Source organism: Schistocerca piceifrons, chromosome 9 (assembly GCF_021461385.2).
Source record: "Schistocerca piceifrons isolate TAMUIC-IGC-003096 chromosome 9, iqSchPice1.1, whole genome shotgun sequence".
Taxonomy (NCBI): Eukaryota; Metazoa; Arthropoda; class Insecta; order Orthoptera; family Acrididae; genus Schistocerca; species Schistocerca piceifrons.
This window is the reverse complement of record NC_060146.1, coordinates 167,047,891-167,067,509: the sequence shown is the minus strand read 5'-3', so window position 1 is coordinate 167,067,509 and position 19,619 is coordinate 167,047,891. Positions and strand designations below refer to the sequence as shown.

The 19,619-nt window shown below is 37.9% G+C and overlaps 1 protein-coding gene across 1 annotated transcript in view; it reads left to right on the top strand.

Annotated features, from left to right (window-relative positions):
* Positions 1-209: 209 nt before the first annotated feature.
* Positions 210-19,619, top strand: part of LOC124717348 (1,5-anhydro-D-fructose reductase-like) — an 88,737-nt gene continuing 69,327 nt past the window's right edge. Inside the window, exons 1-2 of the mRNA XM_047244177.1 lie at positions 210-392; positions 16,800-16,967. Coding sequence (XP_047100133.1) covers positions 318-392; positions 16,800-16,967 — 243 coding nt within the window. The 5' untranslated portion in view covers positions 210-317. The remainder of the gene's footprint in view (positions 393-16,799; positions 16,968-19,619) is intronic.

The window sequence follows — 19,619 nt, the reverse complement described above, 5'->3', positions numbered from 1 at the left end:
TACCGCGAAGGGCCAGCAAGCGCATCATCATTCATTCTCGAAAAATGGCAATGAAAATTAGGCAACAAAACACACCTCAGTGACAAAGCAGACGACAGTGCAGTCGACACTAGCTACTGGTACGCTGCACAGTTGGCAATCAACGTACGTAAATCTGCAAATCACTACTGCGCGAAGTTTGCCGTCTGCTGCAGATAAGATCTGTTGCAACACAGCATAGTAAACAGTTGTCACGTGTGGTATGTCAGAAGAGAAGCCACGCTTTCGTCGAGCTGCCCAGTATCCATACTTTTATACTACAATAAGTATCGACGAAAATGGAAATAGTGTTGGGGCCCATCACTTTCTACAATGGAACGAAAATGCCCATTATTGGGCTGGGGACCTGGCAGGCAAGTATTACACGCTATTCGGTACACCATTTTATCATGTCCGTAAAGTCTCACACGTACCGTACAGTACATTAGATACTGACCAAGTCATTATAACAATTCAAAATAGAATAGATATTTACAATTGAATATCTTTTACATATCGACGGTAAGTGAAAACTTCGCAATTCCAGTAACCAGCAATCCGTTAGCAGAGGGAGATTTGAAAGTGCGTGGATTTCTCTAATCTGTAAATATCTAGGCTTCTGCTTTATACACTTACACGTGTAACAACGTTGTCTGTCTCACTTCACAAATTTTTCGAGAAACCGTTTTTGCTTCAAAATGGAGTTAAGAAATTTTCATTGACTATCATCGGTATATATGGTACAAGTGAACTTCTGATGTAGAGGATAATTTTGTAATAATAATATACATGAGCATATCTGGTTCGTGTCAACATTAAGTAGATATTCGCCGCCACGGTAGCTCAGCGTGTTCGGTTAGTGGTTTAGCTACCCTTGGTAATAAAGAACTGAGTAAATGGATCACCGATGAACCAGAACAAGCATCATAGGAAGCCCGCGCCGATCAAATATAACGAACTAAATGAGGTAAAAAATGGTCTACCGGTCAAAGCGCGGGTTTGGTAACCGAAAGGTGGGAGTATCGAATCCTGATTAGACCACGGTTTTTTTTCTCCCCCTGGCTTCATCCAAGTACTCACTTTCTAGTGACGCGAAGATTCGCCAGAAAAGACACGTGGTTGAAACTTCATATTACAGTTGTCTCATAGTTAATGACAATTGAATTCCTGCTGTATTGATTATGCTATTGACTGAAAGATTCTGGAGGAAATCATCCAGACTGTAGAATCAGTTCATGTGAATTTTATAAGGTCGTTATATTACATTCGTTTGGAACCTTATCGTAGATATTTTTACCTAAGATATTTTGGCAAAGAGTTTTTACTTGGTGCATGCAGAAGTGTGTGTTCCGTTTTGCAATACGATTATGAAAATTTTCGATTTTGAGAAAGACACGTGGACATATCGTAAATTCCTTAATTTAAAGAGCTCCTTTCAAGGTTGGATCCTTTTTACTCTTGCCCCAACTCTTGCTTTTTTTCTTACGTCCTAGAATATTTTAAATAGGATTATGAGCTACCCCGGAGGCTGATCACGTAATTTAGGACAGAATATACTTTAACGTATGGTTATGGCAACAGTTTTCACCCACATCTTAAATAGCACATGGTACTTAATCTTTTAAATACACCATCAATATGTGTATCCCATCCATAGAAACCTATATGATAGTTTCTAGGGGCCCCAAGGCCTGGGGTATGGTGTATTCTTAATATTCTGGAAGACCATTGGTTGGTTGTAAGTAGCGATTTGTGAGTTGTAAGTAGCCATAAAAAACTTTCAGTTCAGCCCTGTTAAAAACCTGTGTTATATCTACTTTTAACTCATTTTCTTCAATGGAGCACCTGACACCATTATATTATTCCTTTTCCTGAGGGAAAGGTTGTATTAAGCCAGACCTCCATAAATTTTGTATTATTAAGCACTTACATGGCTGAGTTAAAGTCTTTTACAATAGAAAATTGATTCTACCTTTTTTTCACTTTTACCACATATTTTGAAACTGTTGGAAGAACTTGCAAAATCTTTGTGTTGGAGACAGAAGTCTACTCGTGAGTGTTATTTATCAGTGAGAAATGCTATTTAAACTGTAATAATGAGGGCTGAAGATAGGTTACATTCACTGGTAGTACACACTCTACAAAATAAGTTAAACACTGATAGAGATGTTTACTTTTAGTCTGATGTTTCATAGGCGGGACATAAAACATTTGTGTCTCTGAGCAGGGCATTATTTAATGGTGCAGTACTAAGTGCCGATTGATTGACAAAGTCATCAGCATGTCGGAGACAGGTACGTGAGGAAGAATGACATTACCAGGCTATAGTCTAGACTGGGGCCAGTGCTCATCCCAACGATGTTTGTTTACTGCATCAGTTATGCACAGCCAATGGGATGATAGTTTCACATAACACAATCAGATGCACTAGAAGGGGCACAGTGTCTGTAGTGCCTAAACTGAAATTTGGTTGAGAGCTAACAGAACAAACACATAAAATTAATCTTTCTCTCAAACTGAACGTTGTGCTGACAGACTGATCTGTAGCATAGTCCAACATCTAGGTTAGCTTGGAAGGTGATTGTATTGTATTGTATTTTTATTGATCCAGGCAATCATAGTATTGTACAGCTGTACATATGATATTGGATAGGTCAAGAGAGCTATTTACAAGTCATTTTTACAAATTTATTTTTACATTGTTTTGTAGCAAGGAAATTATCTATCTTAAACAAAACAGTTAATACAAATCATAGAATTGCAAGGTTGTTCATATGACATTGGACAGGTCAAGGGAACATATTTGCAAGTAATATTTAATAAATTGATTTTACATTATTTTGCAATGAGGAAGTTAGCTATCTTTAACAAAACAGTAAATACAAATGTTGTATGGTAAAATACAAACAGCCAATACAAATGTAATAGTAAAGTAGTCCAGTGTATTTCATAGACAAGCACAGTATATAATAATCCAGTATATTTCATAGACATGCACAGTATATCATGATAATTTGAGTATGAATTGGCAAAATCATCGAACAAACTCTGTCACTTGCAGACACCGTGGAAATCCCAGTGGCAGTCCCAAGTGTGGATAAAGGAGGAGAGCTGTGTGCGGGGCTAACACCCTATCCCAGAAAAGAGATTTCATTACAGAATCAGATCATGAAGGAAGCCAGACGGATGTAATGGATAAATGGCCTTGACAATGGAAATAGCATATGAATTGGTATTTAGCGACATGGAATGTGAGAACACTGAATGAGACTGGAGGACTACAGAATGTGAAAAATGAAATGAAGAAATATAATGTGATGATGGCACCAATACAAGAGGTTAAATGGGAAGGAAGTGGAATATTAGTATCTGGGACACATACATTGTTATACAGCTGTGGAGGCAGAGGATAGGGAGGCACAGGTTTTCTGGTTGATAATGTCCACAAGGGTGCCATACTGAAATTTAAGCCTGTTGGCAACAGAGTCTCTGTATTACGAATGAAAGCCCACTTCTTCAATACATCCTTCATATGTACGTGTGCTCCAACAGAAGATGCAGAGGTCATGGAAGAAGATACATTCTATGAGCAACTGGAACAGGAAATAGCAAGGGTTGCAAAGCATGATGTTAAGGTGGTTATGTGGGGACTTAAAGGCTCAAGTAGATTAGATTAGATTAATACTAGTTCCATGGATCATGAATACGATATTTCGTAATGATGTGGAACGAGTCAAATTTTCCAATACATGACATAATTAAGTTAATTTAACAACATACTTAAGTTAATATAACAACTTTTTTATTTTTTTGTTTTTTTTAAATTTTTTTATTTTTTATATTTTTTGTTTGTTTTTTTCTTAATTTATATCTAAAAATTCCTCTATGGAGTAAAAGGAGTTGTCATTCAGAAATTCTTTTAATTTCTTCTTAAATACTTGTTGGTTATCTGTCAGACTTTTGATACTATTTGGTAAGTGACCAAAGACTCTAGTGGCATTATAATTCACCCCTTTCTGTGCTAAAGTTAGATTTAATCTTGAATAGTGAAGATCATCCTTTCTCCTAGTATTGTGGTTATGAACACTGCTATTACTTTTGAATTGTGTTTGGTTGTTAATAACAAATTTCATAAGAGAGTATATATACTGAGAGGCTACTGTGAATATCCCTACATCCTTAAATAAATGTCTGCAGAATGATCTTGGGTGGACTCCAGCTATTATTCTGATTACATGCTTTTGTGCAATAAATACTTTATTCCTCAGTGATGAATTACCCCAAAATATGATGCCATATGAAAGCAATGAGTGAAAATAGGCGTAGTAAGCTAATTTACTAAGATGTTTATCACCAAAATTTGCAATGACCCTTATTGCATAAGTAGCTGAACTCAACGTTTCAGCAGATCCTCAATGTGTTTCTTCCAATTTAATCTCTCATCAATGGACACACCTAAAAATTTGGAATCTTCTACCTTAGCTATATGCTTCTGATTGTTGTTGTTGTTGTTGTGGTCTTCAGTCCTGAGACTGGTTTGATGCAGCTCTCCATGCTACTCTATCCTGTGCAAGCTGTTTCATCTCCCAGTACCTACTGCAACCTACATCCTTCTGAATCTGCTTAGTGTATTCATCTCTTGGTCTCCCTCTACGATTTTTACCCTCCACGCTACCCTCCAATACTAAATTGGTGATCCCTTGATGCCTCAGAACATGTCCTACCAACTGATCCCTTCTTCTGGTCAAGTTGTGCCACAAACTTCTCTTCTCCCCAATCCTAGTCAATACTTCCTCATTAGTTATGTGATCTACCCATCTAATCTTCAGCATTCTTCTGTAGCACCACATTTCGAAAGCTTCTATTCTCTTCTTTTCCAAACTATTTATCGTCCATGTTTCACTTCCATACATGGCTACACTCCATACGAATACTTTCAGAAATAACTTCCTGACACTTAAATCAATACTGGATGTTAACAAATTTCTCTTCTTCAGAAACGCTTTCCTTGCCATTGCCAGCCTACATTTTATATCCTCTCTACTTCGACCATCATCAGTTATTTTGCTCCCCAAATAGCAAAACTCCTTTACTACTTTAAGTGCCTCATTTCCTAATCTAATTCCCTCAGCATCACCCGACTTAATTAGACTACATTCCATTATCCTTGTTTTGCTTTTATTGATGTTCATCTTATATCCTCCTTTCAAGACACTGTCCATTCCATTCAACTGCTCTTCCAAGTCCTTTGCTGTCTCTGACAGAATTACAATGTCATCGGCAAACCTCAAAGTTTTTATTTCTTCTCCATGAATTTTAATACCTACTCCTAATTTTTCTTTTGTTTCCTTTACTGCTTGCTCAATATACAGATTGAACAACATCAGGGAGAGGCTACAACCCTGTCTTACTCCCTTCCCAACCACTGCTTCCCTTTCATGTCCCTCGACTCTTATAACTGCCGTCTGGTTTCTGTACAAATTGTAAATAGCCTTTCGCTCCCTGTATTTTACCCCTGCCACCTTTAGAATTTGAAAGAGAGTATTCCAGTCAACATTGTCAAAAGCTTTCTCTAAGTCTACAAATGCTAGAAACGTAGGTTTGCCTTTCCTTAATCTTTCTTCTAAGATAAGTCGTAAGGTCAGTATTGCCTCACGTGTTCCAGTGTTTCTACGGAATCCAAACTGATCTTCCCCGAGGTTGGCTTCTACTAGTTTTTCCATTCGTCTGTAAAGAATTCATGTTAGTATTTTGCAGCTGTGACTTATTAAGCTGATAGTTCGGTAATTTTCACATCTGTCAACACCTGCTTTCTTTGGGATTGGAATTATTATATTCTTCTTGAAGTCTGAGGGTATTTCGCCTGTTTCATACATCTTGCTCACCAGATGGTAGAGTTTTGTCAGGACTGGCTCTCCCACGGCCGTCAGTAGTTCCAATGGAATATCGTCTACTCCGGGGGCCTTGTTCCGACTCAGGTCTTTCAGTGCTCTGTCAAACTCTTTACGCAGTATCATATCTCCCATTTCATCTTCATCTACATCCTCTTCCATTTCCATAATATTGTCCTCAAGTACATCGCCCTTGTATAGACCCTCTATATACTCCTTCCACCTTTCTGCTTTCCCTTCTTTGCTTAGAACTGGGTTTCCATCTGAGCTCTTGATATTCATGCTTCTGATTAAGGTCTATATTTATTAATGGCGTCATACCATTCACTGTACGGAACTGTATGTACTGTGTCTTATCAAAATTCAGTGAAAGTCCGTCTACAAGGAACCACTTAGTAATTTTCTGAAAGACAGTATTGACAATTTCATTAGTTAATTCTTGTTTGTCAGGTGTGATTACTATATTTGTATAATCAGCAGAGAGAACTAACTTGCCTCTTCATGAATATAGAATGGCAAGTCATTAATATATATTAAGAACAACAAAGGACCCAAGACTGACCCTTGTGGAACCCCATTCTTGATAGTTCCCCAGTTTGAGGAATGTGCTGATCTTTGCATATTATGAGAACTGCTTATTTCAACTTTCTGCACTCTTCCAGTTAGGTACAAATTAAACCATTTGTGCACTGTCCCACTCATGCCACAATACTTTGAACTTGTCTAGCAGAATTTCATGATTTACACAATCAAAAGCCTTTGAGAGATCACAAAAAATCCCAATGGGTGGTGTTCAGTTATTCAGATTGTTCAAAATTTGATTGATGAAAGCATATATGGCATTTTCTGTTGAAAAACCTTTCTTGAAACCAAACTGACATTTTGTTAGTACTTCATTTTTACAGATATGTGAAGCTACTCTTGAATACATTACTTTCTACAAAAATTTTGGATAAAGCTGTTAGAAGGGAGATTGGACGGTAATTGTTGACATCAGATCTATCCCCCTTTTTATGCAAAGGTATAACAATAGCACATTTCAGTCTATCAGGGAAAATGCCCTGTTCCAGAGAGCTACTACTACACAGGTGGCTGAGAATCTTACTTATCTGTTCAGAACAAGCTTTTAGTATTTTACTGGAAATGCCATCAATTCCATGTGAGTTTTTGCTTTTAAGCAAGTTTATTATTTTCTTAATTTCTGAGGAAGAAGTGGGTGAGATTTCAATTGTATCAAAATGCATAGGTATGGTCTCTTCCATTAACAGCCTAGCATCTTCTAATGAACACCTGGATCCTACTATATCCACAACATTTAGAAAATGATTATTAAAAATATTTTCAACTTCTGACTTTTTGTTCGTAAAGTTTTCATTCAATTTGATGGTAATACTGTCTTCCTGTGCTCTTGGTTGACCTGTTTCTCTTTTAATAATATTCCAAATTGTTTTAATTTTAGTATCAGAGTTGCTGATTTCAGACATGATACACATACTTCTGGATTTTTTAATAACTTTTCTTAATATAACACAGTAGTTTTTATAATGTTTGATAGTTTCTGGGTCACTACTCCTTCTTGCTGTCAGATACATTTCCCTTTTCCAGTTACAAGATATTTTTATACCCTTAGTAAGCTATGGTTTGTTACAAGGTTTCTTACGAGTATATTTAACACCTTTCTTGGGGAAGCAGTTTTCAAATGCATTTACAAAAATGTCATGAAATAAATTATATTTTAAATTGGCATCAGGTTCACGGTACACCTCATCCCAGTCTAACTGCTGTAGGCTTTCCCTGAAATTTTCAATTGTTAAATCGTTGACTGAATGTACTACTTTGGACAACTGTTTAGTATTGCTGAATGGAGCTATGTCATATATTGTAACTAGCTGTGCACCATTATCAGAAAGACCATTCTGAACAGGCTGAGCATTTATCTGGTTAAACTTATCTAGGTCTATAAAGAAGTTATCTACCAGTGAGCTGCTATCCTTTACCACCCGAGTAGGAAAATCAATAACGGGTGAAGTAGGAAGAGAAACTGCATACAGGAAAGCAGCAGGCAAGGAGAGTTTGAATGTAGCTTCTAATGATAATGCTTTCAGACTAATTGATTTTGCCATGGACAATAACATGATTATTAAAACCACATGGGTGCAGACGATATATATAAGGAAAGTTTCATTGTGTTCCCCAGATGGGATCACAAAAAATCGTATTGATGATGTATTCATAAATAGACAACATGCTTCAAATATATTAGAAGTGGATAGTTGTGGTGCAGATGAAGATAGTGGTCACCATTTGGTAAGAATCAAATACAGACAGAGGATAGGCAATTATATGTTGTTTGTTGTTGTTGTGGTCTTCAGTCCGGAGACTGGTTTGATGCAGCTCTCCATGCCAATCTATCCTGTGCAAATTCCTTCATCTCCCAGTACCTACTGCAACCTACACCCTTATGAATCTGCTTAGTGTATTCATCTCTTGGTCTCCCTCTACGATTTTCACACCCCCCACTCCCCTCCAATGTTAAATTTGTGATCCCTTGATGCCTCAGGACATGTCCTACCAACCGATCCCTTCTTCTAGTCAAGTTGTGCCACAAACGTCTCTTCTCCCCAATCCTATTCAATACCTCCTCATTAGTTACGTGATCTACCCACCTAATCTTCAACATTCTTCTGTAGCACCACATTTCAAAAGCTTCTATTCTCTTCTTGTCCAAACTATTTATTGTCCATGTTTCACACCCATACATGGCTGCACTCCATACAAATACTTTCAGAAACGACTTCCTGACACTTAAATCTATACTCGATGTTAACAAATTTCTCTTCTTCAGAAACGCTTTCCTTGCCATTGCCAGTCTACATTTTATATCCTCTCTTCTTCGACCATCATCTGTTATTTTGCTCCCCAAATAGCAAAACTCCTTTACTACTTAAAGTGTCTCATTTCCTAATCTAATTCCCTCAGCATCACCCGACTTAATTCGACTACATTCCATTATCCTCGTTTTGCTTTTGTTGATGTTCATCTTATATCCTCCTTTCAAGACCCTATCCATTCCGTTCAACTGCTCTTCCAAGTCCTTTGCTGTCTCTGACAGAATTACAATGTCATCGGTGAACCTCAAAGTTTTTATTTCTTCTCCATGGATTTTAATACCTACTCTGAATTTTTCTTTTGTTTCCTTCACTGCTTGCTCAATATACAGATTGAATAACATCGGGGAGAGACTACAACCCTGTCTCACTCCCTTCCCAACCACTGCTTCTCTTTCATGTCCCTCAACTCTTATAACTGCCATCTGGTTTCTGTACAAATTGTAAATAGCCTTTCGCTCTCTGTATTTTACCCCTGCCACCTTCAGAATTTGAAAGAGAGTATTCCAGTCAACATTGTCAAAAGCTTTCTCTAAGTCTACAAATGCTAGAAACGTAGGTTTGCCCTTCCTTAATCTAGCTTCTAAGATAAGTCGTAGGGCCAGTATTCCCTCACGTGTTCCAACATTTCTACAGAATCCAAACTGATCTTCCCTGAGATCAGCTTCTACTAGATTTTCCATTTGTGTGTAAAGAATTCGCGTTAGTATTTTGCAGCTGTGACTTATTAAACTGATAGTTTGGTAATTTTCACAACTGTCAACACCTGCTTTCTTTGGGATTGGAATTATTATATTCTTCTTGAAGTCTGAGGGTATTTCGCCTGTTTCATACATTTTGCTCACCAGATGGTAGAGTTTTGTCAGGACTGGCTCTCCCAAAGCCATCAGTAGTTCCAATGGAATGTTGTCTACTCCGGGGGCCTTGTTTCGACTCAGGTCTTTCAGTGCTCTGTCAAACTCTTCACGCAGTATCGTGTCTCCCATTTCATCTTCATCTACATCCTCTTCCATTTCCATAATATTGTCCTCAAGTACATTGTCCTTGTACAGACCCTCTATATACTCCTTCCACCTTTCTGCTTTCCCTTCTTTGCTTAGAACTGGGTTTCCATCTGAGCTCTTGATGTTCATACAAGTGGTTCTCTTATCTCCAAAGGTCTCTTTAATTTTCCTGTAGACAGTATCTATCTTACCCCTGGTGAGATAAGCCTCTACATCCTTACATTTGTCCTCTAGCCATCTCTGCTTAGCCATTTTGCACTTCCTGTCGATCTCATTTTTGAGACGTTTGTATTCCTTTTTGCCTGCTTCATTTACTGTATTTTTATATTTTCTCTTTTCATCAATTAAATTCAATATTTCTTCTGTTACCCAAGGATTTCTACTAGCCCTCATCTTTTTACCTACTTGATCCTCTGCTGCCTTCACTACTTCATCCCTCAGAGCTACCCATTCTTCTTCTACTGTATTTCTTTCCCCCATTCCTGTCAATTGTTCCCTTATGGCCTCCCTGAAACTCTGTACAACCTCTGGTTTAGTCAGTTTATCCAGGTCCCATCTCCTTAAATTCCCACCTTTTTGCAGTTTCTTCAGTTTTAATCTACAGGTCATAACCAATAGATTGTGGTCAGAGTCCACATCTGCCCCTGGAAATGTCTTACAATTTAAAACCTGGTTCCTAAATCTCTGTCTTACCATTATATAATCTATCTGAAACCTGTCAGTATCTCCAGGCTTCTTCCATGTATACAGCCTTCTTTTATGATTCTTGAACCAAGTGTTACCTATGATTAAGTTGTGCTCTGTGCAAAATTCTACCAGGCGGCTTCCTCTTTCATTTCTTAGCCCCAATCCATATTCACCTGCTACATTTCCTTCTCTCCCTTTTCCTACTACCGAATTCCAGTCACCCATGACTATTAAATTTTCGTCACCCTTCACTATCTGAATAATTTCTTTTATTTCTTCATACATTTCCTCAATTTCTTCGTCATCTGCAGAGCTAGTTGGCATATAAATTTGTACTACTGTAGTAGGTGTGGGCTTCGTATCTATCTTGGCCACAATAATGCATTCACTATGCTGTTTGTAGTAGCTTACTCGCATTCCTATTTTCCTATTCGTTATTAAACCTACTCCTGCATTACCCCTATTTTATTTTGTGTTTATAACCCTGTAGTCATCTGACCAGAAGTCTTGTACCTCCTGCCACCGAACCTCACTAATTCCCACTATATCTAACTTTAACCTATCCATTTCCCTTTTTAAATTTTCTAACCTACCTGCCCGATTAAGGGATCTGACATTCAATGCTCCGATCCGTAGAATGCCAGTTTTCTTTCTCCTGATAACGACATCATCTTGAGTAGTCCCCGCCCGGAGATCCGAATGGGGGACTATTTTACCTCTGTAAAATTTTACCCAAGAGGACGCCATCATCATTTAATTATACAGTAAAGCTGCATGCCCTCGGGAAAAATTACGGCCGTAGTTTCCCCTTGCTTTCAGCCGTTCACAGTACCAGCACAGCCAGGCCGTTTTGGTTATTGTTACAAGGCCAGATCAGTCAATCATCCAGACTGTTGCCCTTGCAACTACTGAAAAGGCTGCTGCCCCTCTTCAGGAACCACACGTTTGTCTGGCCTCTCAACAGATACCCCTCCGTTGTGGTTGCACCTACGGTACGGCTGTATTGCTGAGGCACGCAAGCCTCCCCACCAACGGCCAAGGTCCATGGTTCATGGGGGGGGGGGGGGGGGGGGGGGGTTAGTATACAATATGATTGCTTTAACAGGTGGGGTAGCCTGTGACAGGACTGGGGTACAAGGGATTGGTGGATTGGGCAGATCTGGCACCTGAGTCTTCCACAGGGGTAAGATCCTTGTGGCAAGGGTTTGGTAGTAGGTGTAGCAAAGGGCTAGGCTGTTGTATAGGTTGGGTGGGTGATGAACATCACTTTAGGAGGGGTGAGGAAGGATCTGAGGGAGATTGTCCCTCATTTCAGGGCAGGATGAGAGATAATTGAAGCTCTATTGAAGGATGCGGTTCAGTCGTTCCAGTCCAAGGTGACGAAGACGGCGCTCCTTTGTAGCAGATTCTTGGAGGTGGTGGGAGGACTGTGGGTGTACGAGGATGTGGCATGGGAAATCTGTTTGTGGACTAGGTTTGGGGGGGTGTTTCCTGTCTGCAAAGACTTTTGTGAGGCCTGCGGCATATTGGGCAAGGGAGTGCTCATCACTGCAGATAAGTCATCCATGGGCAGCTAGGCTGTACGGACGGTATTTTTTGCTGTGGAAGGAATGACAGCTGTTGAAATGCTCTTACAGTTTTATTTTACCCCAGATCATCAAAGGATTACACTGAAAGCTAGCAAATTTCCTCCTTTTATGTGTGCCTATTGACAACTTGGTGCTCCTGCTATTCGGTAAGTGGTCTCCTTTAATATATGCAATTAGTACATATATTACACAGGACAAGTATATATTTTTATAATTTAATTTGTTACAGGAAACCCTGTATATTTTACAAGACTGTAACAGACATCATATTGCACTTTCACTTGTTAGATGTCTTGCACTTTGTTTTTGCAATAAGATCAAATAATATGTGATAGAATGAAACATGGTGGGAGCAAAAAGAAAAATAAATACAGACCAATGCATTACATATATTAATAACACATACACTACATATAATTTATCAGGGAAGGTGAAAATTTGTGAAGGAATTATTTAACACTTAAAACCTTATTTTCAAAAAAATCATTTACTGTGCAAAAGCTTTGTTCCAGTAGAACTTGGTTTTGAAATTTATGTGACCCTCTTGCCATTTCTGTTCCTTTAACTTTGTGTGGCAAATTATTATACATCCGTATCCCAAGACATAGCACATTTTTCTGGTAATAAATTGTTCTGGATTTGACCACACGCAGGTCAAGCTGCCACCTCGTTTCAAACATTAATATTGGTGAGCTGTCTTTTTTTTAGTTGGTAGCTGTTAACAAATGATATGCTCTTGTAATTGTAAATAGGTGGTACAATCGTAATGTCAAGACTACTGGAATGTTGGCTGCATGATTCATTAGTCTCAGTTTGCACTTTATATGAATAGCCTGTTTCGTCATTCTGAATGTATCTCTGCTGCAGGGTGAGTTTCCCCAATACATAATTCCATACTATAATGAGGAGTGAAAGTAAGAATGATATAGTACAACTGAACTGGTGACTGATTTGCTGAGTATCTTTAGAATGTGACATACAGTTGACATCTTATTTTAGATGTAATTGACATGAATATTCCATTTAACATTTTCCTCAAGCTGTATACTAAGGAACATAACACTACATTAGACAGTGACTGGTTGTTTTGGAGTATGCCAGGGATTTATAGTTATTGAGATGAGAGGCTGAACCTGATGTGAGTTGGTGTCATCTTAGAGTGAGATCATGATGAAATCAGTGGTTTAATCTTTTTTTGGTCATGGTCAGCTTTGCCAGTATCTGTTACCAGAATTCTTGTGTCATCAACAAATAGTGTAATATGTCTTAAAGATAGCATTGTGTTCTATAATGTACTGACACTAGTTTATTTTATTGTTCTGTATGTACTAGCACATCCTGTATGACGAAGCCAATATCATTGTAAAATAATCTATGGTGAATAAAATTCTTGATTCTTGATTGTTTATGTTGTTAATATTCAGAATGTAGAAAAAAGTATTCCATAATTTCAGAGGTGGTATTGTGGAAAAAAAAAAGACAAAAATATCCAGTAAACATGGTTCTAAAATGCATCTCTTAAGAGCTATCAGCACTTGTTCATCTTTACTGTCGTTAAACACATCTCTTCTTCTACCAGAAGCTTTTTGCTGTTATAAATGACCTAAGGTATTGTGCAATAAACATCTGTTAGAGTTGTTACTGTAAACCATGTTTACAGATTTGGGTAAGCACAGTGGTGATTCTTTTGGAAAGCCCGTAGTTCTTAGGGAATTACATTTTAGTTGGAACTCTCAGGGAATTTCAGGAATTTCTTAAAATTTTAGGAATTCTACATTTTTTACCTAGTATTGAAATTGAAATTTATTGAGTTTTATAAATAAAAAAATTCAGTGTGTTCATTATACGAATATTATCCCATATAAATTATAAGTGTTTAAAAACTGTGGCTAAACTACTGCTTGTGGCTGGTATATATCAGCTGAAAGGATAGAAAAATCGTTTTTGTAGTATGCTCGCTCCCCCCCCCCCCCCCCCCCCCAATCCCCACCCCACCCCCCCTCCCCGCCTCACCTGGAATTCTTAGGGAATTCCTTTTCCAAGTTTTAGTTGCCCCAGGTAAGTTGCGGTACTGGTGCTTGATACAATGGCAATGAAAGCCTACAGCTGCTGCGCTGGAATGTCTTTTTCCTGTTATGAAGTTTTCTCTACTGAGCGACTTTCCATCCCATTTTACACTATCTAGTCACTGACAGTAGGTGTGTCTGCCTGCTTGCATCGTACTGTTCCCTTCGTGTACTGGTAACAGGTTTCAAGTATTCAGTTGTTACCGTCTCTTGTTCCCCATTTATGTCTATCATAAAGGTATTGCTTCCTTTTGTCAACACTTTATGAGGACCCAAATAAGGTGGTTGTAGCAGTGGTCACACAGTGTCATCACATAGCCAGACAGAGGGGCATGTTTGTGAGTCCTTACATAGAAAAATCCTTCTACCCCATTCCTGATGGGTCACAGTGATTGTAACTGTCCTGTGTGCTTCGGGAAATTCTGTTCTTTGCTCTTTCAGACCTGAGGGTGTCATTAGTGTTGTTAGTTCTCTAGGAACTTGCAACCCTTCTCCAAATACGTAAGCACTGCCTTTACCATCCTATGAAACCTTTGTACCATCCCATTACTTGCTGGATGGTAACTGGTTGTACATAGATGGTTGCAGCTGCGGATATTCATTACTTCTGTGAACAGTTGTGATTTGAATTGACAAACCCTATCTGTTGTGATCGAGTGTGGAATTACAAAATGTGTGAACTACTCATCAAATAATACTTTCGTCACAGCTTCTGCTGAAATGTCTGCTACCAGCATCGCTTCTGGCTGTTTTGTAAAACAAAAAGAAGGAAGAAAGGAAGATTGGATTTAATGTCCCATCAATACTGAGATCATTAGAGGTGAAACATAAGATCAGATTGTGGGAGGGATGGGGAAGGACATCAACCATGCTCTTTCAAAGGAACCCTCCCTGCGTTTGCCTGTAGTGATTTAAAGAAATCGCGGGGAACTTGTATCTGGATGGCTGAATGCAGGTTCAAACCATTGTCCTGAATGCAAGTCCAGTATGCTAGCCACTGCACCATCTCACTTGGTTCATAAAAATGATCCATGATTATCACCATGTACCATTGTCTGTTAGAAGAAGGTAGCGGTGCTATTAAATCCACATGAATGTGCGCAAATCATCTATCTGGTGCTGGAAAATGTGATATTGGTGTAAGGGCATGTTGGCTGATTTTGTTACATTGACATTTTAAGCATGCTCGTACCTAATTCCTGTAATTTTTTTGTACGCCTTGCCGTACTACACAATAAAATGCACAGTAGCACATCTATTTACTTTAGCTGGACATGTTCTAATCATTAAAAATTCACCTTAGATGGCATATAAGGTATGCTGTCTAAGGTTGATATTCAATGATTATAAAATGCCCTGATTATGTAAACAGATGTGCAACTCTGCATTTTATTGTGTACCATTATATTTATGATGTAACAATAATCTGTGAGCACTGTGTATAGAACATGGCCATGTGCACAAGGCGCTTTTTGATTTTAAATGTTTTATTTATGACAAACCTTTGTATAATGTGCTACATTTTTGCCACCGACATGACAACTCGACATGAAAGGTTCCAACTCAAAATGATCATGTTTTGTACAAACATTTTTGAAGACCTGAAGATGACAGCAAAATCAGTTGAAGCCGATTGTTGTAAATAAAGAAATATTTATGCAATCTTGGCTTTAGAAAGTTTACATCATAGCAGCAGTTATTTCTTTACTATCTGGCAATTTGAAAGTTGTGTTGAGGTAGTCATATACTGCTGTGGTTATTGTTTTCTCTTTCCAGTCTGGTGTAAAAGAATTTCTCAGATTCTTTGAAAAGGTTTGAGTCTATGGAAATCTTGACTGTTCCATGTGAATACATTTCGCAAACGGTGATCCACATAAAGAAAGACATTGACCAGTGCTCAACAAACAGGTCTCTACATGAACATGGAACCATATCCAACTACCACTTACACCTCAGTAGGAAAGGGTTAGGATGGGGGATGGGGACTGTGCTTAGCAGTGGAATAAAATTATAAAACAAGTTTCCACATGTAAGCAAAGATAAAAGTGAAATACATGCCTTCAGGAAAACTCTTTAAAAAATCATCTGCTAGAAAAATGTTTTTGTACTATCGAGGATTATTTGACAATTATGCTAATGATTAACTGCTACAGGTCAGAAGCATTTTGCAATACATTTAATAAAATAGTGACATATGATATACAGACATGTAACTTTGATACATTTATGTAATTGTGTTTCTGTGTTGTGCACATTTATGTGCTGACAACATTCATACAGTACATGTACTGACAACATTCCTACAGTTCAAATTGTCTGTCAGTGAATAGATAAAGAAATAAATCTATATTCATGTGCCCAACGTATTATTTCATCAATATTTATACATGGCATTTGTACATAAGTATTCAGAGTGATAACGTGTGAATGAAAATTTGATGTAATATGAAAAAATTTGTGTTTTTACAGTGTCTGTACAATTGATAACAGAAGCAGGCCAGCGAAAACTGCTGTGTACAAATTATGACAACATAATACGATAAGACTGTGAAGATGAGTCTTGGGGAATCAAATTGCATCACTTAGATGTATTTGCTTTGTGTTTTACAGTTACTTTCTGCTCATGTGGGTTTTACCAATACTCTGAAAATTTCAGTCATCTCCAGATGAAGTGGAAAAAGCTGTTGATGTTGCATTACAAGCTGGATATCGGCACATAGACACAGCTGCTACCTATGGGAATGAGGCTGCCATTGGGAGGGCTTTACAAAAATGGTTTGAGTCTGGAAAAATAAAAAGGGATGACCTGTTTATTGTTACTAAGGTAAGAGAACTTTTATGGATGTCACATTCATCATCTTTAAATACTAGAGGCAAAGCATTGCCGATTTAGCTAGCCTTCTCTGTCCTTTGTTTCTAATTTGGTTGTAGCTGCTGCAGTTCACTTTGTGATACAAATGTTCTGCACTTACCACTTGACTTTCTTCCTCGGGTGTTTTCCTTCTAGAGTGTTTCTTTTTTATGACTTTGTTATGTCAAATTAGGTGTGCAGTTACTTTAGTTTTTCTTCTGGTTATGTCGTTAATCAATGCTGTTTTCTTTTTAATTTCCTATAGTGTCTGTTCATTAGATTTTCTTACAGTTCAGGGTGTTTTTGTAGCTCTTCTCCATACGAATTGGTGAGTGCAGAAACCACTTCAGTCACAAATTGCAAATTTTTCAGGAGAGAGAAAAACGTCATAGCGCCTCCAAATTATCAAATATTTTAACTTTTTTTCTTGTCACAGCATGCATTTATGTTGCCATCATGCAAAAATTTCCTAATTTTGACATAAATTAGGCTCAGGAAAATTTAAAATTTGATCTGGACGTATGCTGTTTCTGTTCTCAACTGGTTTTTACAGACAGCTGAAAACTTGAAAAAAGGTAATCATTCATTTAAAGTGTATATTTTTTCATATTATGTCAAAAATGAAGTTACTGTATTGCAAAGATATCAGAAAACAGGAATACGACAAAGTAAAATGCTCTTAAAATAAATCATTCTCAACCATTGTATCATTGTCATGTGCAGTGGTTGGCCAGGTAAATAGTTCATCATAAAAAACTTTGAAATTTTCAGGAATATGAATTATCATCTTCTTGATGTCTTTCATTTTCTTGATGTTGACTGGAACTTTCCCTGATGGGTATGCTGCAATACTTGAAGGAAAATCAGTATCTACATTCTGGGAAGCAGGTTTCAGCAGCTGATAGCTGTGTTTTTGTAATCCATTAATGGAAGTGCATGCTGCGATTACCCCTTTTTCTTTAGAGTCATAGCGCAATTCTGTAAATCGACTGGGAGCAAACTTGAATTTTGCTACTTTTGGCACACTCCTCCCTCGACAGTCTTTGGCTAATGGGTTTTTTGTGTAATATTCCTTCCATCAACCATCAAAACCTTAGTACCAAAAACTCGATCATTTAGAAGATATGAATGCCCTCGAAGTGGAAAGTAATGAAAAATTTGTTCAAAACATCCTGTATCTGCAAGAGCAAGGCAGAATCTTATCATGGTGTGATTCCGATTCTGTCCACAGGTGCCATCAGAAAAGAAACACAGATTTTTAACATTTGATGGAATACTAGTGTCAATGTATTTCAACAGCATGCTGTGTATCTCATTGGCTCCTTTGTGGGCTACTACTTCATGGTACAGGAATATTTCAGATTTCATAGTTTTTAGTTTCTTTATCCCAAAACAGTTCACCAAAAGTTGCCTTAAGTAAAATATATTCTGAACTGTGATCGCTGGAAGAGGGAGATTTTGCATAAAATCAAATGAAAGTGTGACTGTGTCTTCACATTCCTCTCACAACTTGAAGTTTATTACATAATTTCTTGTCTCGTCTTCTGTGGATAGTAAGTTCAGCAAGAGCAGCCCTTTTAGCTGCATCATCAATGGAGGAGCTCTTGATTTTTACATCAAGTTCTTCACATTTTATGCAGGTATCTACCTGCAGACATCCGAGCCATAATGAAAAGTTGTCATGAAAATATGTAAGATAAAACTCATATTTTACATCCAAATGAGGGTACTTTTCTTTAAACAAGGAATGCAGTTTTTTAACATCAAGGCGGGCATCAAGATAACTGATATCTTTAGTGCAATAGTGGGTAATCTTGATGGGGAATGATGAAATACGCTCATGTGTTTTAGAACAAACTTCGGCAGAAATTGTGTTCTTCTTGAGATTTTTACCTTGTTTATTTGAGGTGATTTATCCTCTATTAGGAGATCAGTAAGCCTTCAAATCCTGCCCTCAGTAATGCCATAGAATGAAATAAATGCTTTCTTACATACCCTTTTCCTTTTCCCTCTGCATAGCAAAAAATATTAAAAACTGCCGGCTGTTTCTCTAGGCTGTTCAGAACAAGGCCTATGGTACTTAATGGCATGTTTTTCAATCAGTTGTAAGAAAATATCTTGCTCGTCTTTGGATTTCAACTGATTCAGATTAGCAACAAATTCAGATTTTTCATCATCACTAAATGTAGTAAAGCATTGTAATTTATCGTTACAAGCAGCACCTGTTGTTCTAAATGGCATGAGATGCCTTTTGCAGTTGATGTGTTCAACCCCACGAACTTTAGAGGTTCTAATGACATTTATTCAATGTTTTTCTTCATTTCTCCTGCTCTTCTTATGAGCTGTTTCACGATCGCTTTCACTGCTTGTGGTACTCACAGACATATTTAACATAGAACAGGAAACATTAAGCACGAACTTGGAACACGCTGAAAACAATCAACAAAACAAAGATTTTGATAAGAGCAGCTGTTTAGGCTGGTAAATACATGGCACATGTTCTGTAAAAGGGGCAAGACTGGTCATGCGATGTAGCAGTGGGAACAGAAACCATGTCAGTCACTGTCTCATGTTATTTCTGCACTCAGTGTTCGAAAAAGACACCCTGTCACCCTGTATTTATGG